The sequence below is a fragment of the Molothrus ater genome, chromosome 15 (assembly GCF_012460135.2).
Source record: "Molothrus ater isolate BHLD 08-10-18 breed brown headed cowbird chromosome 15, BPBGC_Mater_1.1, whole genome shotgun sequence".
Taxonomy (NCBI): Eukaryota; Metazoa; Chordata; class Aves; order Passeriformes; family Icteridae; genus Molothrus; species Molothrus ater.
The window spans coordinates 4,666,193-4,686,208 of record NC_050492.2 but is presented as its reverse complement, the minus strand read 5'-3'; the positions used below and the strand labels follow the sequence as shown (position 1 = coordinate 4,686,208).

At 38.7% G+C, this 20,016-nt stretch overlaps 1 protein-coding gene across 4 annotated transcripts in view; it reads left to right on the top strand.

The window, feature by feature from the left end:
• The window catches only part of TENM2 (teneurin transmembrane protein 2), a 737,821-nt gene that overhangs the window by 658,861 nt on the left and 58,944 nt on the right, over positions 1-20,016 (top strand). For 3 of the 4 annotated variants that reach the window (XM_036391811.2, XM_036391822.2, XM_036391823.2), the window contains one exon: positions 1,591-1,803. In XM_036391811.2, coding sequence (XP_036247704.1) covers positions 1,591-1,803 — 213 coding nt within the window. The remainder of the gene's footprint in view (positions 1-1,590; positions 1,804-20,016) is intronic. The other variant, XM_036391814.2, reaches the window with a different exon arrangement.

The following is a 20,016-nucleotide window of genomic DNA, read 5'->3' as shown; positions in this document are numbered from 1 at the left end:
GAGACACCAGATAACTGACCATGTTAGTAATATGAATACAAAATCTCTCCTTGGAAAGTGACTTTTACCCATCATTCTAAATGACCCTGAATTGCTGCCATTCTCTGCCAAATGAATTTTAGGTGAGTTTCAGTCTCAATTCTTAGCAAATCAATATCTGTCAAAATCACTCAAGGTCCAGGTTTGAGTAGGGCAGAGCCACCTGCTCACCTCCTTTGCTGTTGGGGACAGCACCTCTGACATGTTTGTGTCTGCGTGGAGGATGCAGCTCTGCAGCTCTGTGCAGTGCACATTAGCAGGTTTTTTTAAACTGATGCCTTGGAGTGCCTACCTAGAACAGAGGCTAGACAAGGTTAAGAGAATGAAGTGGGTATTTATTAATATTAAAGACCTTCTGTAGAGGCACCTTGGGCAGTCAAAATCCTCTGAGAGGGACTACACCCAGGATGGACGATCGTCATGAGTTTTTCAGACAATTTTAGGTTAGGTCCATTTACATATCAGGGGTTATAGCTTCAGGTAATAAAGTCATATTCCCTCAGTTTGCTCCCCCCCCAATTCACTTTTGCTTGTACTTTTCATGGCCTGAGGCTCTAGGGTGTCCCTGAGTTTGCAGGCCCAGAGGAATTGTTTCATCTGACCGAAATGTGTAGACAGCAGCTAACACTTTACATGGAGTTTAGAGTTATGTACCAATGCAGTACAGGATTTGAAAAATATAAAGGCATTTAGATTAAAAAATTTTAAAATAAAAACCTCAGAATCTTTGCTGGTCAGAGTGACTCTGAGATACGTACAAGTCTCTTTTTCCCAGCCCAGCAGTCAAAGGAGGAGTCAGGATTCTTCTGTTCTTGTTCTCAAGGTTGTTTATTATTTCTTATCTATTACATTCTTTCTCCAACCCACTGAGGTCTGTCTGGCAGGTTGGATTGAGGCACACCCCACCCTCAGGGCAGGATTGTCTTTTTATACTAAAAACTACGTGTACATTATTTACCATAACTCCCCAGTACCTATCACCTATGTTAGACAGTGAGTTTCTACCTTAAACCAATCCAGAAGTGCCAACATCACCCAGAAGATGGAGGCCAAGAAGAAGAACAGGGTACGCCCAATTTCCTCCATCTTGGGACCCCGAGCCCCCATTCTAAAAACCCAAAATTCTACTTTTCACCCTGTGACAAACTAACTATCATTCTACTTAAACTTTCATGGCTTGAAAATCCTCATATAAGGTTGGTAATTTTTTCCATGGGTCAAGATCAAAGTCACAGGTGTCTTGGGCTCTGTGCCAAGGTCTCTGAGCCCGCTGGCAGGAGCTCGAGCCATCCAGGACAGTCAGAGGAATTTCCTGGGTTCTGACATATAAAGGCGTTTATATTAAAAAATATAAAAATCTAAAGGCATTTGAAAAACCTTAAGGTATCAAAGCAACTTTTAATTTAGTTTGCTTTTAAACAAAAATTCAATGCCGGCTTTCATCGGACTGTGAGCAGGCCAGCTTTTGCGTGAGCGTAGTTTCGAGCAGAGGCGCTGCTGTGGTGCTCCCTTGTCCCTGAGGCTGGCTGTGACTGCTGTTCTCTCTCCTAGAAGTGTGCTCGGTGGACTGTGGCACGCACGGCGTGTGCATCGGCGGGGCCTGTCGCTGCGAGGAGGGCTGGACGGGAGCGGGCTGTGACCAGCGTGTGTGCCACCCCCGCTGCACCGAGCACGGGACTTGTAAAGATGGGAAGTGTGAATGCAGAGAGGGCTGGAATGGGGAGCACTGCACCATTGGTAGGCAAACGACAGGCACCGAAACAGGCACATATTGCTTTCTTTTCATAAATCGTAGAGACATAGTTACTGTCGTGGACTGTAATGGGCTGTTCCCTTAGGGACCCAGGTGCTCTCAGGTATTAACCCTGACTCAAAATGTGTCGGGGGAAATGCAGGTGGACTCTTGGAATCATTTCAAATCAGTAACAATGATTTTTATAGATTTTTTTTCTTTTTATAGAGGAAAAAACCATACAAAAACAGCACAACAACAAATTCCACATTAATAAGTAAAGATGGGAAAAATGGTACCATGTGTGATATTAATAAACAGAATGCTTGGTACTATGGATGATATCTTAGTATCATCTGAGCCTGAATGATTTTCAAACCTAACTCTCATTCCTTTGTGTGAATGGCCTCTTTTTTAATTTCCCAGTCTGGCCCATGCGTGCTCTCCTGCTGTTGTACATCTCATGTGAAACAGAGCCCGCAGCAGCACCTGGAGCAGGGGTCAGTGCTGGGGAATGTGTGTTCCTGCTGGTACAGGAGCAGCTCCCTGGCATTGTCCCCTGCTGTGCTGGGACAGTGGCCCTGCTGTTTGCATGGAGACAACGCCAGCCCATGAGCCCCTTCCCTGAGAGCCTGCAGCTCACTGCAGCAGCAGCATCACAATCTCAGCTGGGCTCTGCCAGCCTGGGAAGCTCAAAAAGGTCATCCTTACACAAAGCAATGATGTTCTCTCCTCTCAATTACCATGCTTGAAAATTTACTCGAAAGAGGAATTAATTGTTCCTAAGTTCTTTATTTTGTCTCTACAAGCAGTAAGGCACTCTATTTGGATTGTTTTGAAAGTTTACTCAAAGGAGAAAACTGTTATTTTCTCTGAGCTATAATCAAAAATGGGAAATTCTCAGTGATCACATCACTTCCAAGAAGTCTGAGCAGATTTATCTGGAACAAGAGTATCCCATCTACTGAGACTGTGAGGTTCAGGTGAGTGTGTTTTTCTCCAGAGAATTTTTGGAGAACTAAAGTATACCTTAGAAGAAATCTGATTAGTCCAAATCCAGAGTCATGTTGTTTTCATTATCTTAAGGTGGTGAATTTAAGAAAGAAAAGAGTAGGACACTTGAGATTTTTGTGGCAGTCAGGGACCCTAATGGGACAGTCCTATTACAAGTGGATTGTTATTTCTTTACTTAAACGTATGGTGAGATTCTTGCATCCCTCAAGCTATTTTTCTTTTTCATTCCCCTCTGATTTCTCTTTGGATATACAAACCATTTCCAACACAGGAGTTGGAAACTAAAAGTATACTCCTATTGGAGACATGAAAAAAAAAAAAAAAAGAAAAATCGATATATATTTTCAGGGCATATCCTTTGATGTTGTGGTGCTGCATGCTTCCTCCACACTGTGCTAATATGATTTAAATCAAAGCTTTTATGACTGAACACTTTGTGACCAGCACAGATGCAGAGTGTTTTTTTCATAATTGCTTTCAGACTTCCATCATATCAACATACCTCTGCTAGATTAATCCAGGCATTTTGTTTTCAAAGTTCTTCCCAGATCTTTACAAAAATGCCTAGTATATAATTTTTTTCATTAAATTCTGTAATATTTGCTTATTTCAGAAGTTGATGCTTCGCACAAAATTTGTTTTGCTTTATAATCTCTTAGTAATGTGCCGATGTTTAGAAGTAATTAGTGTATGTAAAGTCTTCATTACTGTGCAGACAAAAAGATGCCTTTTACCAAGATCTCAAAGTAGGCTGAAAACTGCAAGCTGCACTAGTGAACTCTGAAGTGAGATTTTAAACCTAGTTTTCAGAGCTTTGAACTAGCTATCTTCCTTATTACTGATGTGTATAATCAATTCTTTCCAGAGGAAGGGTGATATTTCTAAAGTGATTAAAATATGCGTAAGCTTTTCTTGTTTGGTGTGTATTACACAGATTTCCTTGAAACTTAATGTGGTCCTGCCTGTGGCAAAGATGAGACTTAGTGCAAAAAATTCAGGTATGCCCTTCTAGTTATCTTGGATGAAGTTTGTGCAGTCAGAAGTTGTCTGTTGCATGCAGACAGGGATTCTTGTGACGGGCCTGTATCAGTAAGAATTTTCACATGGTTGTGTCCTGAGGCCATTTACAAAAGCACAAAGGCTGATGCCAGGAATGGGATTGAGTTCAGAGGGACTGCTCAGTGTGACCCCACTGGTTCGTGTTACAGGGAGCTGAAACACAGAGTTCAGAGGAAAAGGATGGTAAAAGGGATTTTTGTCAGTATTGGTAAGAAATTTCTAGAAGTTACACTGGAAAATTTGTGCTTAGAGTGAATTGATGCTTTGGTACAATGATGAGTTGCTCAAGATGTTTTAGACATTGGTGTGAAGAAGTAAAGTGCACTTAAATTTTACAGAAACTCGCTGTCAGAGTACTGCCTTTATGGTTTCAGCTGAAAATTTGACACACCATTTAATGTCAGAACTACTGAGGAGTGTCTGCCTAAAAAGATGCCACCAATTAGGCCTTTCTGGAAGGTACTTGAAAACTGCACAGGCTGTTTGTCCTAAGACAGGAAATACAAATCCTGTAGGAGAGGTTATTTACCCTGAATTTCCATTTTTGCTACACCTAGTCTGAAATGAAGTCAGCAGAAAAACTCGCTTTGATTCTAGTGACTTTAGTCCAAGTCCACTTAGAACAAATTGATCTGTGAGGAAGAAAAGGAGATTTCTATATAAAAACCATTTTCTTTTTTTTTTCTTTGTGTTTCTTTACCAGTTTCTTTGTGCTATATTTACATGGTAGTGGAAAAGAAATCATCATAGTAACCTACAAGTATCCATGTTCATTCAGGATATTTTATCCTATTTAATATCAAATGAGGCTTTAATAGATGCTTGACAGAATGCACACTCCTTGTCATTTCATTGTTGAGTATCTAAGCTCAAAAGTTTTAATAGAAATACATTTTTTTCTCTGTTTTAACCTGGTTTAAGAAAAGCACTCAGAAAATCCTTGCAGAACAGCAGTGTGAGCTCAGTGTTAGCACAGTGTTTGTGCAAAGCAGCTTATGCCTGTGTGCAATAGAATTATGTGTAAGAATCAATGCAAATAAAAATGCATGCAGGTTCCAAGTTACTCAGATTTTGATAAATCTATATCCAAATAATATAGAAGTGAAAGGAGTCTGGTCTTGCTCAGCTGCTTTTTGAAGCAGAGCAGAACTTCAGTTCACTTTGCTACTTCAGGTAAGAAAAGAAATTGCTTACTGGAGTGGTGATAAAGAAAATTAATCTTTTCCCTGTGCAAAAATAGACCTGTCAGGATATGTTTATTAAGTGATTACTATTCATTGATTGCAATTATGGAGGAAGTTATAACTAAATAATAGAGGGTAATCTAGATGAAAAAAAATATTGGAAAACTAATAACAAAGTGAAAGTAAGGTATAGAAGTTGTTAATCTTGAACCCATTTCATGACAGAAATTTAAGATGGAGGATTCAGCTTTTCCTTAAATCATCTGAATGTTTTTTAAAACATGCTGTTATAAAACAGATCTGTTACTTTCACTGAAAATATTATCTGGATGTTTAAAACTGTTGTTTTTAAATGCTTGCAGAGGATGTTCTGCATATAAACTGTCAAGATAGCATTCCAAGGACAGTGTGATATATATGGAGATCTTATGAAACAGTCAGAAATACCATTTTAAAAGTGTAATTCCATCTGTAATTCATATCCCTAAAGCATGGTGTCTTATTAAGTTATTGGTAAAAATCTCACTGGGAGACCAGTGAAAGCAGGATTTAATCCTAAATATTTACAAGTAAAATTTAAATGTCTGCAAATGGATCTTTTAAGGTGAGCTCTGACCAGAAAGTGATATGTGAAGTTTTCTTTGGGGCTGCCATCATATTGCCAAGCCTTGCCCTTGTCTGCTCATGTCCTCCATTAGAGGTAGGTTAAGCACTCTTTTTCAGACAGAAAGCGGGAAAAAATTGTACTCAAGGCTATTTGGTAACATGGATACTCTGCTGCAGATTTTGATCCAGAAAATTCTTATCTCTTATGTTCTTTTTCTAAATTATTTTTATGCAAATGAGCTATACCCCTGGTACAGACACTGAAGCTGAGCCTCCACTTGCCTGCCTGCCAAAACACAAGCAGGTGATGAGTCCATCTCTTCAGGCTCTGCTTGGGTTCATTCAGCTTAGAAAAGACCCTTAAGATCATCAAGTCCAGCCACAAACCTGACACTGTTCTGGCCTGGGTAGTGCTTTCTGAAATCCAACTCCAGAGATGGGAATCAGCAATTTCTCCCACTGGGTCCTTGGCCCTAAAACTGTCAAAATTGGCAAACAAGTTCCTCAGTGAAGTAGGGGTTTGGAAATCTGTATTAGCTCTCTATCTTATCTCCTATGTTTTCAAGGCCTTGAATAAAGGAGAAAGATTTGGAAAAAAGCTAGGATTCTGTCACCTACATGTTGGAAAATAACCTAATATTTTCACATGCATAAAAATGTACAGAAAAAAAAGAAAGGACTTTGTATCTAGGATGATTGAGAAGTTTAAGTTATAGTACAAAATATTTATGTTAGGAAAAAACATGTTACCAATAAATGAAAAACTGAAGGAGGTTGTCCAAGAAAATTGTGAGTTCCTCATCAATGGAGTTTTTAGGAACCATTTAGACAAACACTTGTCAGGAATAACAGAGGTAATTCATCCTGCCCTGGGGCAGCAGCCTTACCAGAAATCATTGAACTCTATGAGCTCTCTTCCAGTCTTCTTTTAAATGAGCTTAGGAGGAAGCATTCCTTCTAAGGAGTTTATTTTTAATGGCCTACCTGAAGAGCTGTACTGTCATTCCCTTTAAGAATCCAATGCCACTGTTGGAAGTAGAATTGATAATTTATCCAGCCAGGGAGACTGATCTATGTGTTCTGTACTTGCAGAACAATGGGTTGTCAATGTGGTTATTGAGCCACTCTGAAACATCCACACAAACTCACCCCCAGTAGGGAAATACTTTAAACACTCTCCCTTTAAAGGTGAACACTACATGGACCATACTCCAGCTCTGGTTCTAATAAAAAATTGTTTACTAAAAACTTTTCCCCCCTGAGTGCTTTGGGATGACCTTTCCAGCTTTGACACATGTTTATATTTTCTATCAGCTGGATGGAATACCACAAGTAAAGTGTAAAGATTTAGTTCTTTACCTCATCATGGACTCAATAATCAATGGAAACATTAATAATGTGGCACTGTGTTATCTTTGGATATAGCAAGATATTTCTGTCCCCTGATAATGCTCTTTGTGTCAAAGATTTTTTTTCTTCTACTACTGATTTCTCTTGTTGTAATTACAAGGGTAATGATTCAAAGATGAGGCAATTTTCAGGAGAGATGGAAAGTGTGTGGGAGGAGGCAGTGGAAAGCCATCGTATCTGACAAAGAGCAATTTAGAAGGAGCTAGATATATTAGACTTCTCCAATGGATTTCTAACTTAAAATTAATCTGTAACAGTTTATAACCTATCAAGGCATAAAAAACCCTCTAAGAATGATGACAGGAATTTAGATTGCATGCTCTGAGGAGAGAGGAACACTTTTTTTTTTCATTTTATTTGAAAAATGCATAGAATATTTAGGTCATGACCACTTTTCATTACTGCAGATGTTGAAATATGTTGGTAATATATGTATGATGACATGACCAAAACTGTTGGAGATGTTGGCTGTTCCTGAATGTGCAGTTTCCAGTTTATCACCTGTATCACACAGTTATCCCACTGTTTTATACCTGGAAGCAGATTTCTCCTGATGCATTCTTTGGAGTTTAAGAGTTGCTCCCCCTGTGCCTCCTCAGCAAAGCAGAGGAGCAGCAGGTACCTCATGAGGCAAGCTAAGAGATTCACAATTATTTCTGTCACTCACTGCACATCATTCACATTTTCACTTCCATCATTCAAAGACAGAGACTCAAAAGGTAGAAATCTTCCTTATAGGGTGGAATTTTGGGAGCATATGTTATGTCATGTTCCATTTTATAATCAAAGCCAAGGAGATGTTCTCGTCACTTGGATAAGTATGTGCTCATCTATGCAGCATCTCTGTGCTTCAGTCAAGGTCTGAGTTCCTGGTAAATAAATATCTGGTAAATAAATTTCTTCCTGGGAAGAAGCTGATGCTTCTTATCTTTCTCAGCTGCATTTGCTGTCGAGGTGCTTTGTTGGTTGCCTTTGTCATCTTTTATTTCTGAGTAAAATCTCTTGGCTGTAGAGTCCCCAGATTCCATATTATGTAGATGGTTCTTGCTTGGGATTTCTAGTTTGTAACTTTGCAAATTCCTATGCTGAAAACTGAAATACACCAGCTATTTTTGTGGATCAGAGATGAGTAAACTTTGGAAATAATTTCTGTAGCACTAAGGAATCCAGAACTGCAATATGCATCCACCTAATTTTATCACAGCTGAGCAAGGTAGCTGATTATGAGCTTGGAAAGAAGCATTCTGTGTAGAGATTTATGTATAGTGAGAGTGGTTTGACTTTCAAGGAGTTTAGAAAAAGAATTCCTTTTCATTTACAGAATTTACAGGGGGCAGCTGGGGATCTTTTTTGGCTGAAAGGCAAGCTTATTCATGAGGAAGAACTTTCCTGTTTGCATTCTTTGCTGAGGGCTTCCTGTAAATGATTGAAACATGTCACAGCTCAGTGTCAGAACACTTGAGTAGCTTTTTTCTTTCTCTTTTTACAGGATATTTGCAGAACATGACCTTATTTCTTTCCTTTCTAGCCCAAAAAATTTAATGAGTATGTTTTCAGCTAAACTTCCTGCATTTTGTCTGGTACTTCAAAGGTGCACCCAGAAGATCCTGGTGAATAGTTTCCCTAACTAAAACCACATTTCTTTTTTTTCCTTTTGGAGGGGTTTTTCATGAGTTATATTGATTTTCTAGCTGATTCTTGAACTCTTGAAAGACCACAAAAAGTGAGGGAGGGCAATCAATCAGGGAGCTGATCTAACTTTTGAAAGGGCAGAGCCGATTATGCTGTTCCTAGCAGTATTCTAGGAGCCAGACAATCTTCTCTTCTCCTGCAGATAATATTTTCTGTATTATTTTGTACCCTGTGGTGTCAAGCAGAGCTTCAGCAAGGGAGTGAATTACACAATGTTGCTGGAAACAAAACAACAAAGCCACAGGAATGCTTGTGAGTGGTCAGTGGCATGGATTGTATGGAGACAGAAAGGTAGAGCTGGACCCTGAGAAACAGACATGTATATACATATATATAATATTTATACTTACTAAGAAAGAAATACAAAAGAGAACAATAGCTGTCCATGCTTTTGAGACCTGCTGTTCATATTCCTGTTAAAGATACCTTTTTCTTGATCACTTTTATTCTTGCTTATACATTCTCAAGGTATCATTCCTGTGTCTTCAATATCAGTTTCACATAACCTTTCATGCTTGAAGATGCAAATAAAGTCAAATGTGTTTTGCCTGACTGCTGCAAACTCGGTGGAATGATATTTCAGATGCAAAGCTTTGAAAAGGGTTTTGTTGTTGGTTTTTTTTTTCAGCTTCTTGCCAATTTAGTATCAAATTAATAGTAGGATGCATTATAAGTTAGAGACTTGTCTTCCGAAGATATTTGATGCTTTTGAAATTCTCTACTCAATATTTTCTTAGTTTAATGTTGTATTAAAAATATTAATGTCAGAAATAAAAAGGAAAAAAATGGTCTCTGTAGAACCTCTGAGGTGTCAGTTCAGGATTTTGCTGTGTGATCTATTTAGGGCTTCGGGGAAAAATGAAACTATTGAAAGGCTTCTCTTTAAGCTGTCAGCTCTCTCTTGTGCAGTAACTACTCACTGAGGATGAATACACACTGATGCTGAATATTGATACATCCTTCTTTCACTAAAAGCCCTTACTTAGACAGTTTTTTAACAGATCTTAAGGAATGAATATGGGGACTTGTTCAGAGCACAAGTTATGAGGTATCATGAGCCATTCTTATTGAAGAAAGTTTTTACAAAATTTATGTTATCCAGCTCTTTTCTCTTGTTCCTTCTTTCTTTCCAGCCCTGTTCTGACCTGCTTATGAAATGCTCAATAGGATAACGATGCTTCTGGAGATTATTCCTGTGTGTAGCCTCAACCTATTTCATTTTACATATAGCCTTTCTATACATATAAAAAGAAGCAAAGTTTGCTGTCCTACAGAAATCATCATATAATATAAATATCTCATTTGCCCAAAGAAATTGCAAACGTAATTTGGGTTACTGAAATGTAAGAGCTGAATACAAACTTGAGTATTCTTAAAGGCATTTAGGTCTGATGCTTTAGTCCATTTTCATCTCTTCATGTTGAAAGTGAAAATAATTGGAATAATCCTGAGGTTGCTATTACCTGATTTATAGCTGCCAAGAAATTGTGTCCAACTGAGTAGATTTCTACAATTTCCAGCACATTCTACTGTCGTGTTTTCAGTGAGGTAGTGTTGATTGACATATTACTGTCCATCTCAGGCTGTCAGTTGTCTTCAAAACACATCCATGCTGGGATAGATGGAGACAAAGCAGTGCTGGTGCCTCATTAATCAGCAGTTCAGAGCCAGGCTGCTGAAAGCCAGAGGAAAAGCAGGACATGATATATTGAGGTTGCTGTGTTTGTCATCATCCCCTCTTCATTCACTAACGGGATTAGAGCAGAAAGGATTCATGGCCCAGCTGTTCCCTGAGGATTTTCAACTCTCAGAGCTGACCCTGAGCACTGTACACTTAAATATTTCACTCAAAAAGAGTACCTCTCTTAAACAGTTAAGCAGTTTTCATGGAAAAGTAGCAAGTTTGCTTTCATGAAGGATTTGCTGTGACATGGATCAAAACATTATCCTTAATGAAAATTTAGGCAGGGGAGACATGGCTGTCTGCTTATCCACATAAAGCTTTTCTCCCTCTCACTCTACTACTCTTAAAAGATATTTTTACTCCTGCCTTACTGTGATCAGCCAGCTGTGTGGCCCATGAGTGGTGTCTGACATCTGGGATGGATTTTCTTGTGGTGGCTCTCTGGTTTTTGGGAGCTGTGCTATGAGTCCCTATGAGTCCCAGCCGTTCAAGTGTCAAACAGGCTCTGGGTTCTCTCAAAGATGGTTTGCAAAGCAGCCCCCAAGTCCTGCCCCCCTCACTTGCCTTCCTCTATTCCATAGTCCCTCTTCAAAGGTGTCCTGCATTCTGGAACTAGGGAGCCATCATTTGACAAACAACCATCCAAGTTTATTGCTTTTTTCCTGATCCCACTGTATCTTTAGTTTCTATTTGTAGTTTTTAACAGTCCAGGGCAAAGCAGTTTGATCAAACTCAGCATCAATAGACTGTATCCTGCTTTTAAAACAAGATACCATCAAAATAGCTGCAAGAAAAGGTTTAGAGATTTCTTTTTAAATGTTCAGGCTTGATTAGGGTAGATTGAACTACATGAGCTAATAGTTAATTGTTCATATATTTGAAAAGTATAAACACTCCTAATATTTCAGTATATTTTTACATGAACCCATATGAAGATTAATTTCTTCTCTGTTTAATTATAAAATTTCAGATGAGTATTTTTTTTGGTATGTGTTGGAAGACTAAAGTTGTTCAAGAGTTTGAAAAATAACTAAGATTCATAATTCATCTGGACCATCTATGTTTTCATTTTCCTTCAAATAGTTTTTCATAGCATTGAACAACTGAGCTAAAGAACCACGATGCATCAAGGTGCAGTCCCTGTTCTGAAGAGAATTAGTAGGGATAATAACTTTGGTGTCCAAGAAGTAAATATAAGGATGCAATTGTGATTAAAACCATTCTTTTTAATTAAAAACTAAATCAGTTTGTAGTGGAGAATATTACTAGGTTGCTAGGTTGTGATTTTAGGTTAGAAGCAATACTAAGAGGACAATTATCCAAAAGCACAAATTAACAACAACAACAAAAAAATCTGTTTAGGAATAGAATTTTTTTGCCTGGATCATGATGGTTTATTGATTTTGAAAGTGGTGCTGCTTCAAATACTGTGATTTTCCAATTGTTAGGAATCATAAGGCATTGCTGAGTTTCTTGTGGAAGGAGCTCCTCAAGGATAGCACTGAAGCTATTTTTGTAACTTCAGCATGTACAAACACAAACCCCTAAATGTCCCAGAAGATGCTGATTCTCCTAAAAACAGAGACACATTAGTACAGATGAGAGAACTGACTTTTTGTTTAAACCACTGGGAATTCCAGAGAGTAGAACTGAGTCCCGGCTGTAGCATGCTGCCATCCACCTTTCAGCACAGTTTAGATATAAACTGTTCTGATGCTTTCCATTCCATAAAGCAAGGCAAAATGTGTGTATGCTGGGTTACAGACCACTTATCTCTCAAACTAAGAGGAATTAGCATTATAGCATCCAGTCCTACAGTGGAAGATAGTGTGCTCAGAACGAAGCAGTTCTATTTTAAAAGGGTGTTTCTCTTCCCCTTCCATGTTTTATTTTCAAATTGCAGAATCCCTTGCATTTGGACCATAAAGGTATTGCTGTAAGCAGAAAGCCATGAATCATTATTTGTTGTTGAAAAGTGAATGCATTTGTTAAAATGTTTGCAGGTTCTGATTAATCCTTACTTTTTTTTTTTAATAGTTTTATAACAGTGCAGGAAAAGCAGTAGCAATGCGCCTTTTCTTGTTTCAGAAGCAATTGAAAAGATGCTTTAGGCTTAAGACAGAAAATCACTGCATAGAGTTTGTTAGGATTCTGAAATGAAGGTTAACATTGCTCCCATGTGGCACAATTCATCTTTTTATTGGCTTTGGAATAGGGGTAAAACTGCTTTTTTGTTACTGTCTCCCTTGGATCATTATTAATTGATTCTTTATCATGAAACCAATCCATATATATCTTCAGTGTGTCCTGTGAATGTTTGAAACTTTTTTTTCCAAAATAAGTCAGAAATATTGATTTAGAATGGAGAAAGCTTGCCATATTTAGAGAACAGGGCATCAAAGTCAAGGTCACCCTGTTTGTGAAGGCTGAATGGACACTGGCTGATTTTTTGTTGGAATCTTTCGTTGTATATTCCATGACAATTTTGATTGCTTGTATGGTGAGAAAAAATGTGAATTAAGATCCCTCAGACCCACCCTTAATTATAAACAGTACTTCATATACTTAGTCAAAAGTATTAATTAGCAGTGAAATATCACTCAGCAGACTTTTTGGATCCACTGAAATGTCTCTTAAATTTGTTAATATTTCCATTCCACATGAAAGTTTTTGGGTTTTTTTTTTTTTGTAATACAATTAAGACAATGCTTATTACAATCTAATTATATCCCCATTCCTTTTAATATTTCAATCTTCTGTACACAAAAAATATGCTGAGTAAAATCTGTCATCTTTGACCAGTATTTGTGTTTCTAGTTACCATGAAATTCCTAAGATCCTCCTTAACCAATTTAAAAGCTTTTACTGCATTAAAATTTTAAAGTATGAGATGCTTTGTAAAGGGAAATATTTATTCAGCAGAACTGGGAGGATTTAACATGTGTGCCTTCCATTGAAGACTTCATCTATTTACTCAATTTTTGTAGTTACAGTTTCCCCTACTTATTAAGGATTTTTGTCAGAAATTCTGATATTAAACACTGCAGTTTTAAAAATTCCTAGCAAGTTGTATATAATGTTTCTGATTTCTGAAGTGAGCATTCCCATTGATACTAAATGGGAGATTTAATAAAGTTATTTGCAGAATATGTCCCCAGATCTTAATTATTTATTTGCTGTATTTTAATGCTTGAGACAAAAACATAATGAAATGTGAGGAGGGATGTCACTCAAAAGTGAATAAATGACAGTGAAGTGAAAAGGAAAATGTCAGTTCTCATCAGTATTGCTTCTGAATTTTTGTCCTATGACTAAAGAGTATAGGTTTATTAAAGATGAACTTCCACAGGGCTACTGCTACTGATCCCTTACATGAATTAGGTAACTTGAGCCCAGCCTAGGAAATAATTGCAGTTGGTAAGTGGTTTCCTTCATGGTGAGAAGCAGGTGAGCATGCTGGAGAACCAACATACAAGTTTTGGCAGATTTCTACCTTGAGGAGCCAGGCTGTGTCACTAAACTGCAGGAGAGCTTTTCCAGTGAGCGACACTGTTAAAAAGGATTTTTGCAGAAACTTCTGAGTGCTTACAGCAGTTATTAGAGTAAATTGGATATGCACTGTGCCTGATTAAGCATATTCCCACATATGTGTTTACCCTGAAAGCCAGAGCTGTCCCCAGGTTCTCTTTGCTGGGTTGTGATCTGTGTGATCTCAGAGAGTCAGACTGCACCAAACCTTGGGGACCATTCTGGTGTCACCTTGGCAGCTGCTGGTGGCACACCAGTGGAACCTGCTGGAACTGCTCTGCAGCCTGAGCCCAGCAGGACTGTCCTGGTGCTGAGCAGGGGAAAGGGCTGCACTCTGCTCAGGTTCACAGCTCTGAACAAATGGCCATCAGCTAAAGGAAAGCCTGATTAACATGGTTCTAACATGCTCCTTGAAAGGTGGTGGCAGCTGAGCTATAAACAAGGGACAGTGACACCACACCCCACTGAAATGATGGGAAACAGGCAGAGTGGGGAAACCTAAATTCTGATTTTATTTGAACGCTGAGGATCAATAATGCTGATCTTTAGGGCAGTCTCATACCCTGGTACCATTCCCCTGGAACTTTTCTAAGAAAAGTGATAACCTGGGGAGAAAAATCTCTTTGATATCTGTTTGTTGTGCTTAGAGATACTATGAGCTACTAATATGTTTTCAGCATTGCAAAGAAAGACTTAATTACACAAAACTTTACATTAATAATGTACAAAATGTAAAGTAACTACACAAAGTTATCTTTTAGATGTCCCTTGCATAGACCATAGATTTTATTTATTATTATCATTATTATTATTACTACCACTACTATTATTTGTTATTGGAAATTCCTTTTTAAATGATCTTTGTTTCTGCTTTTCCTTATTTTGCTGGATTTTTTAAACTAAAACAAATAGCCTGACAATACATAGCTCTCCACTTTTTTGCTTGACATGAATCAGTGATTGGAGTGTATTAATTCAATATACTGATTGTCCTGGTCACACAGTCCTGTTGGAGCTGGGGCAGAGTGGTCTCCAGATTTCTTGGCTTCATCTCCCACTCCCTTACCTTGTGTTTCCCTTCCTAAATTCTCCTGGCAAACAGTCCCAGTGGAAGAAGTGACAACCTGCCTGCCCTGAGATGGCCTAAAAACTGTCAAATATAGATGCAAGGCAATCAAATTAACAGTCTCATTGGTGCTTCTGATGGCTTCTACAGGGAAATGGAAAATAAATGCTCTGCCCAGCAGCAGAAAGACTTAAGTATTCGTTCCAGAGAATTAAGGACACTTCTGGTGAGGCGAGGGGAGGAGCAGAGCCATCAGTTGCCTGGTAGTAAATATGTTTAATGTAAAGCAAGCAGAGCTTAAAGAGCTCGTTTGTCTTCCAAATTTCTTCCAAGTGCAGATTAAATACTCTCGGCTTTCTTGGGGGTGAGATGGAGAAGATGAGCTCCTTTGTAGATCAAAATCACTTTCACAGATTTATTTAGTGTTTAAATATCAAAGCAACTGGCTAGATCCGAAGGATTAGGATGTTTCTTCCTTTGCCACGTAAACAGATAAAACAGGAACAGAAAGATAAGTGTTTTATGCATGTGGGACTTAAAGCAGTTCATTTGTGAACACCACATTTTTATTTCTGTGGCTTTTATTAGTTATTTGTGCAGTTGGTAGATATAAAAATTGGAAAATGGTTTGATATTCGTGAGGCCTATGTATATTGACAAGGGATGCAGAATGGTGCCTTGCACTTTAGAATTAAAGGGATGTTTATAAAGTATATTTTATGTACTGAAATATTCATCCTCTATCCTATATCTGCCAAACAACTCAGCATACACAAACACTCACATAACTCAGAATGCATTGCTTATCTATTTTAATTTGTTTTGCATACACTGCCCATGTGGTGGAATACTGCTCCTAGGTCATGAGCATTATTTCATACTTTATATTTGTTTATATTCAAACTCCATAAATTTTAGCCTTATAGGCATGTGAGATATATTCATTTTAATATTCAAATACCCATTATTTTTGGCCACTTGTAATCATATTTTAATGTCATGAAGATGTAGGACTGCTGCAAGCCAGAAGGCATGAAACATTTAGTGCATTGCTAGTATTTTTCATTCCAAACTATTCCACAAAACTTCATAAAAACTTCTGGTTTATTCTCTGGCACTTTCCTTGGCTTTTTCTTTTGGACAATTGGAATGTTGGAACTGTGAAATCCAAACCCATGCAGTGTGCAGCCATTTATTGGAATCCATGTGATTAATACTTTAAGAAGATCAGCTGCAAAATATAATGCACATGTCTAAATAGTGGTTTTCATCCTGAAGGGATTCCAAAGTTCTGTACCAAATTTGAGGGACAGAAGGTTACTAATCTGCCACACAGTAAGAGAGGAAACTGCCTGCTTCTGTTAAGGCTCATATTTATTCTTCTGCTAGAGATAACCTGCACACTTACACGGGATCAGCATTTGCATACCTGAAAGTTAATTGCTAAATTATAAATTCTATGCAGGCATTAATATCTAATGAATAGCAAGCAATTATATTTTAATAGTGCCTGAGAAAACTGGGATTCCCTGCCCTGAGAATTATGAAATATAAAGCTCTAGAACTAAAGGGATGGTAGATAATTCAGTTTAGGAGGGATGTCAGCAGGTCAACTGGTCCAAGCTCTCCTTCGGAGTGGGGTGGTTTTGAGGTCAGACACCAGACTTGGACCCATAAATTTTGGGGCAGACTGCCTCCAATCCCCCTAGAGGCTGTTACCCCTCAGTGCTGTGCATCTTCTGCAGTGGATTGAGCTGCTTAAGCAGTTGATAACATCTGCTTGTTCTCACTGCAGCTCCCTGCTCGTGTATCCGTGTGTGTGTGCACAAATCCCACTCCCTCACATTACTGAATTCAAATTGAATTTGAAATGCTGATGAAAACTACTATTAAGTAGCACTGACAGAAGGGGAGCAGTTCTGTTAGTCACTCTAAATGCTAACTTGGCTTACTGGGCATTTTGATTGACTTAAACTCCTCAATTTGGTAAAGTTTTTTTTTGTACACTAAAGGAGTTATGGTCCAAGAAATGCAATTAGCATTTCTGAACATGATTTTTAACATGATTTTTATTTTTTATCTTATGTGGAGGTTCTCTAAGGAGGAAAGGAATTCATTCCTCTTCTATGTAATATGTGGAGGATTTGTGAAGTGAAAAAAGTATTTTGAAGCTAATGACTGAACTGAGAATGTCTTCCTACAAAAATCCTAAATTACCTTAAGTCTAGATTGCATTGTAATTAGGTTAGCCATTCTTTCAAACATGAAGTCAGTGTTTTGCATGTTGCCCTTCAATTGACTGAATTTATACATCCTGTCTGATAGGTCACTTTATCATTATGCTGCCACAAAACTCTTTAAATAGACGTTATTTTAGAGATAAATTCAGCTGGAGAAGGCTTCTTCCTCAGAAAGGATATTACATATTACAAAGGATGATGCCAGTGCTTGTATGTGATATCAGAAACATTAATACAATAAAAGATTATGGTTTTGGTACTAGTTTTATGAATGCAATTTCACCTGGAATTATATTCTAAATGGATTTTGTTACAGTAAGATTAATTTGAAAGACCCAGCTATCTTAAATACAAATTTTTACTGCATCTTTTATATATCTTTTTATTGGGTATATGAATAGGAGGTGGATATGAGTCTTGTTTGAAAAGAATACACTGTGTAACTCAAATATGCTGGTAGGGTCAAATTTTAGCTCCTGCTCAAAATTTCAGCAAATAACCTGCTTAGTCTCTGGAAGGAGCTGTGTGGCTGGGCTGCAGCAGTTTTTTGACTTATATTTCACATAACGTCTTTGCTCATGCTGGTGCTCAGTTGAACTCACCTCCTGATGCTGGTAAAGCCATGGTGTTGTGCTCTGTGCAGGAGGAGAGGTGACTCTGTGCTCACATTTACAATTTTGGGGTGCAGAGAGAGCCCTGCCTGGCGATCACAGAGCACTGGGACTGCAGCATTGCAGAGGCTCCTCAGTCTGATGTCTGACCTTCCCAAAAGGCAGTCTCCCTTCCTTCTGGAAACTGTGTGTAAGGAGCCCCAATTCTGGGCTCAGCTGAAGCTCTGTGTGTGTATTCAACATTCTGAGCAGACATGGACCTTTGATTGGTTTCTGTTTGGTTTCCCCAAGTCTCAGGACGGTGTAGCGCAATCTGTCCCCCTGCCCAGCTGTTGGCAGCTTGGAGGGGTCACACCAAAGCTGGTGGCAGAGAGCTCTGTTGGTTGTGCACAAGAGGGGACACCTCGAGGGTATCTCCCCCTGAGTCACAGGAGCCCCTTTGCCTGAGTCACTGAACATGAACTTGGGTAATATGGAAAGTTCTGGCAGCAATCCCTTGTTAACAACGTGCGAAGCTCTTGCACCCCTGGGGTTTTCTTCAATCTCAAATTTTTGTGTCCTCTACTGTAACATAAGTTTCCCTCTCTTTTTGTTTCTGTGTGTGTCTTCTTTTTGTTCTTTTCCTTCAGAAAGATGCAAGTGACTGTACTTGAGACTTTTTTCCCTTTTGTGTCATCTTTATTTCTCTTCTAAACAGTCACACGTTTTTCTCCTATTTCTCTGTTTTGTTTGGAGAGTTGGATGTTCCCCGAGTTCCTGCCCTTATGTGAGAAAGACTGGAATTGCAGGATAGATAATTCTGTTATGAAATACATATCCCAGGCAATTTAAGAAATGTTACTTAAATTTCTTAATTGTTTATCTGCACAGGAGGTATTGGAGTGGAGGATTTCAGGGCTCTTTAAACATACTTTTTGGCCTTTCTTATTTTTTTCAGCCAGTCCAATAAACACAATTGTAGTCTGTAGTTCTAACTCAGGCATGTATTCATCTGCACAGCACATCTGCAAGTAGATATTTATTCTTTATTTCTTTGTTTGATGTGTAGCTTAAAGAAATACTTAGGCTGTTGAGCAGTTTTAAACAAAATGTTTTCTCTAAAAAAAACAAGAGCAGCCAGGCAGCCAGTGAGAGCATGCTGGTGACAAACACTTGAGTGCCAGGGAGAGGCCCCTGCTGTGTCTGAGCCCTCTGTGGAAGCAGCAGCTCTGCTGTGGTACGTGGCAGTGGCTCTGTGCTGCACTGAGAGCCTGCCTTCATTCTCAGCAATTTGTCAATCAGTGTCACTGCCCTGCCTCAGAGCCCTGGGCTGGTGCCTCTGCATGGCTCCAGCCTGTTCTGGAACTGTCAAAACTCACTCACAGGGGCCTCACCTCCCACTCAACCAACACTCTGGTTTACTGACATGTGTTTCATTCCGTGTTTGGGGTTTGAGTTTATTTCAGTTGAAGTATTACTCTGTAGAAAATGACTTGTGCCTGTGCCTACCATAACACTGTGTCATTTTTATTTGTATGCCCTTTCTTTGGCTTTAACTAAGCCCTGAAGGCTTTGGAATTGAAGGATTAAAAAATAACAATAGCAAATAAAAAGCATGATTTTATTTTCAATGTTGCTAGGTACCTCATTCTCATTTATTATTAGATAGCTGTAGGCATATCAGCAGCTCACCGAAGGAATGAACAGAAAATATGGAAACAGTGATTATCCTCTAAAATCCAAATTAAACAGGCTATTGTCATTACTGCTTTTATGTCATTTCTCTAAATTCTTTAGGTACCATCATATCCCAGACTACTTTTATTTGCTCCAGTTCTGTAGTTAACAGCTTTAATGAGAAGATGAGAATTGAAATGTAATTTAAATGTTCCCTTTGAAACTCGTGTGCATCCTGTGAGTGAGGAACCAGTGTGTGTAGAACATGCTCTTCACTGCAGGGCTTCTTCACCCACAGGAGCACCTGATCCAGCCCCAGCTGAAGTCACTGGAAGGGCTCCAGTGAGTGCCAGCAGGCTTTGGATCAGGGTGTGTGAAATGAGGTCATGTGGAAAGATAAACAGCAGATATCACATTCCAGATGTGGCTGTGCCCATGTGCACTAAGTGGGGAGAGCTGCTGGGAGCTCACTCTGCTGGGAGATGCTGTTTGGAG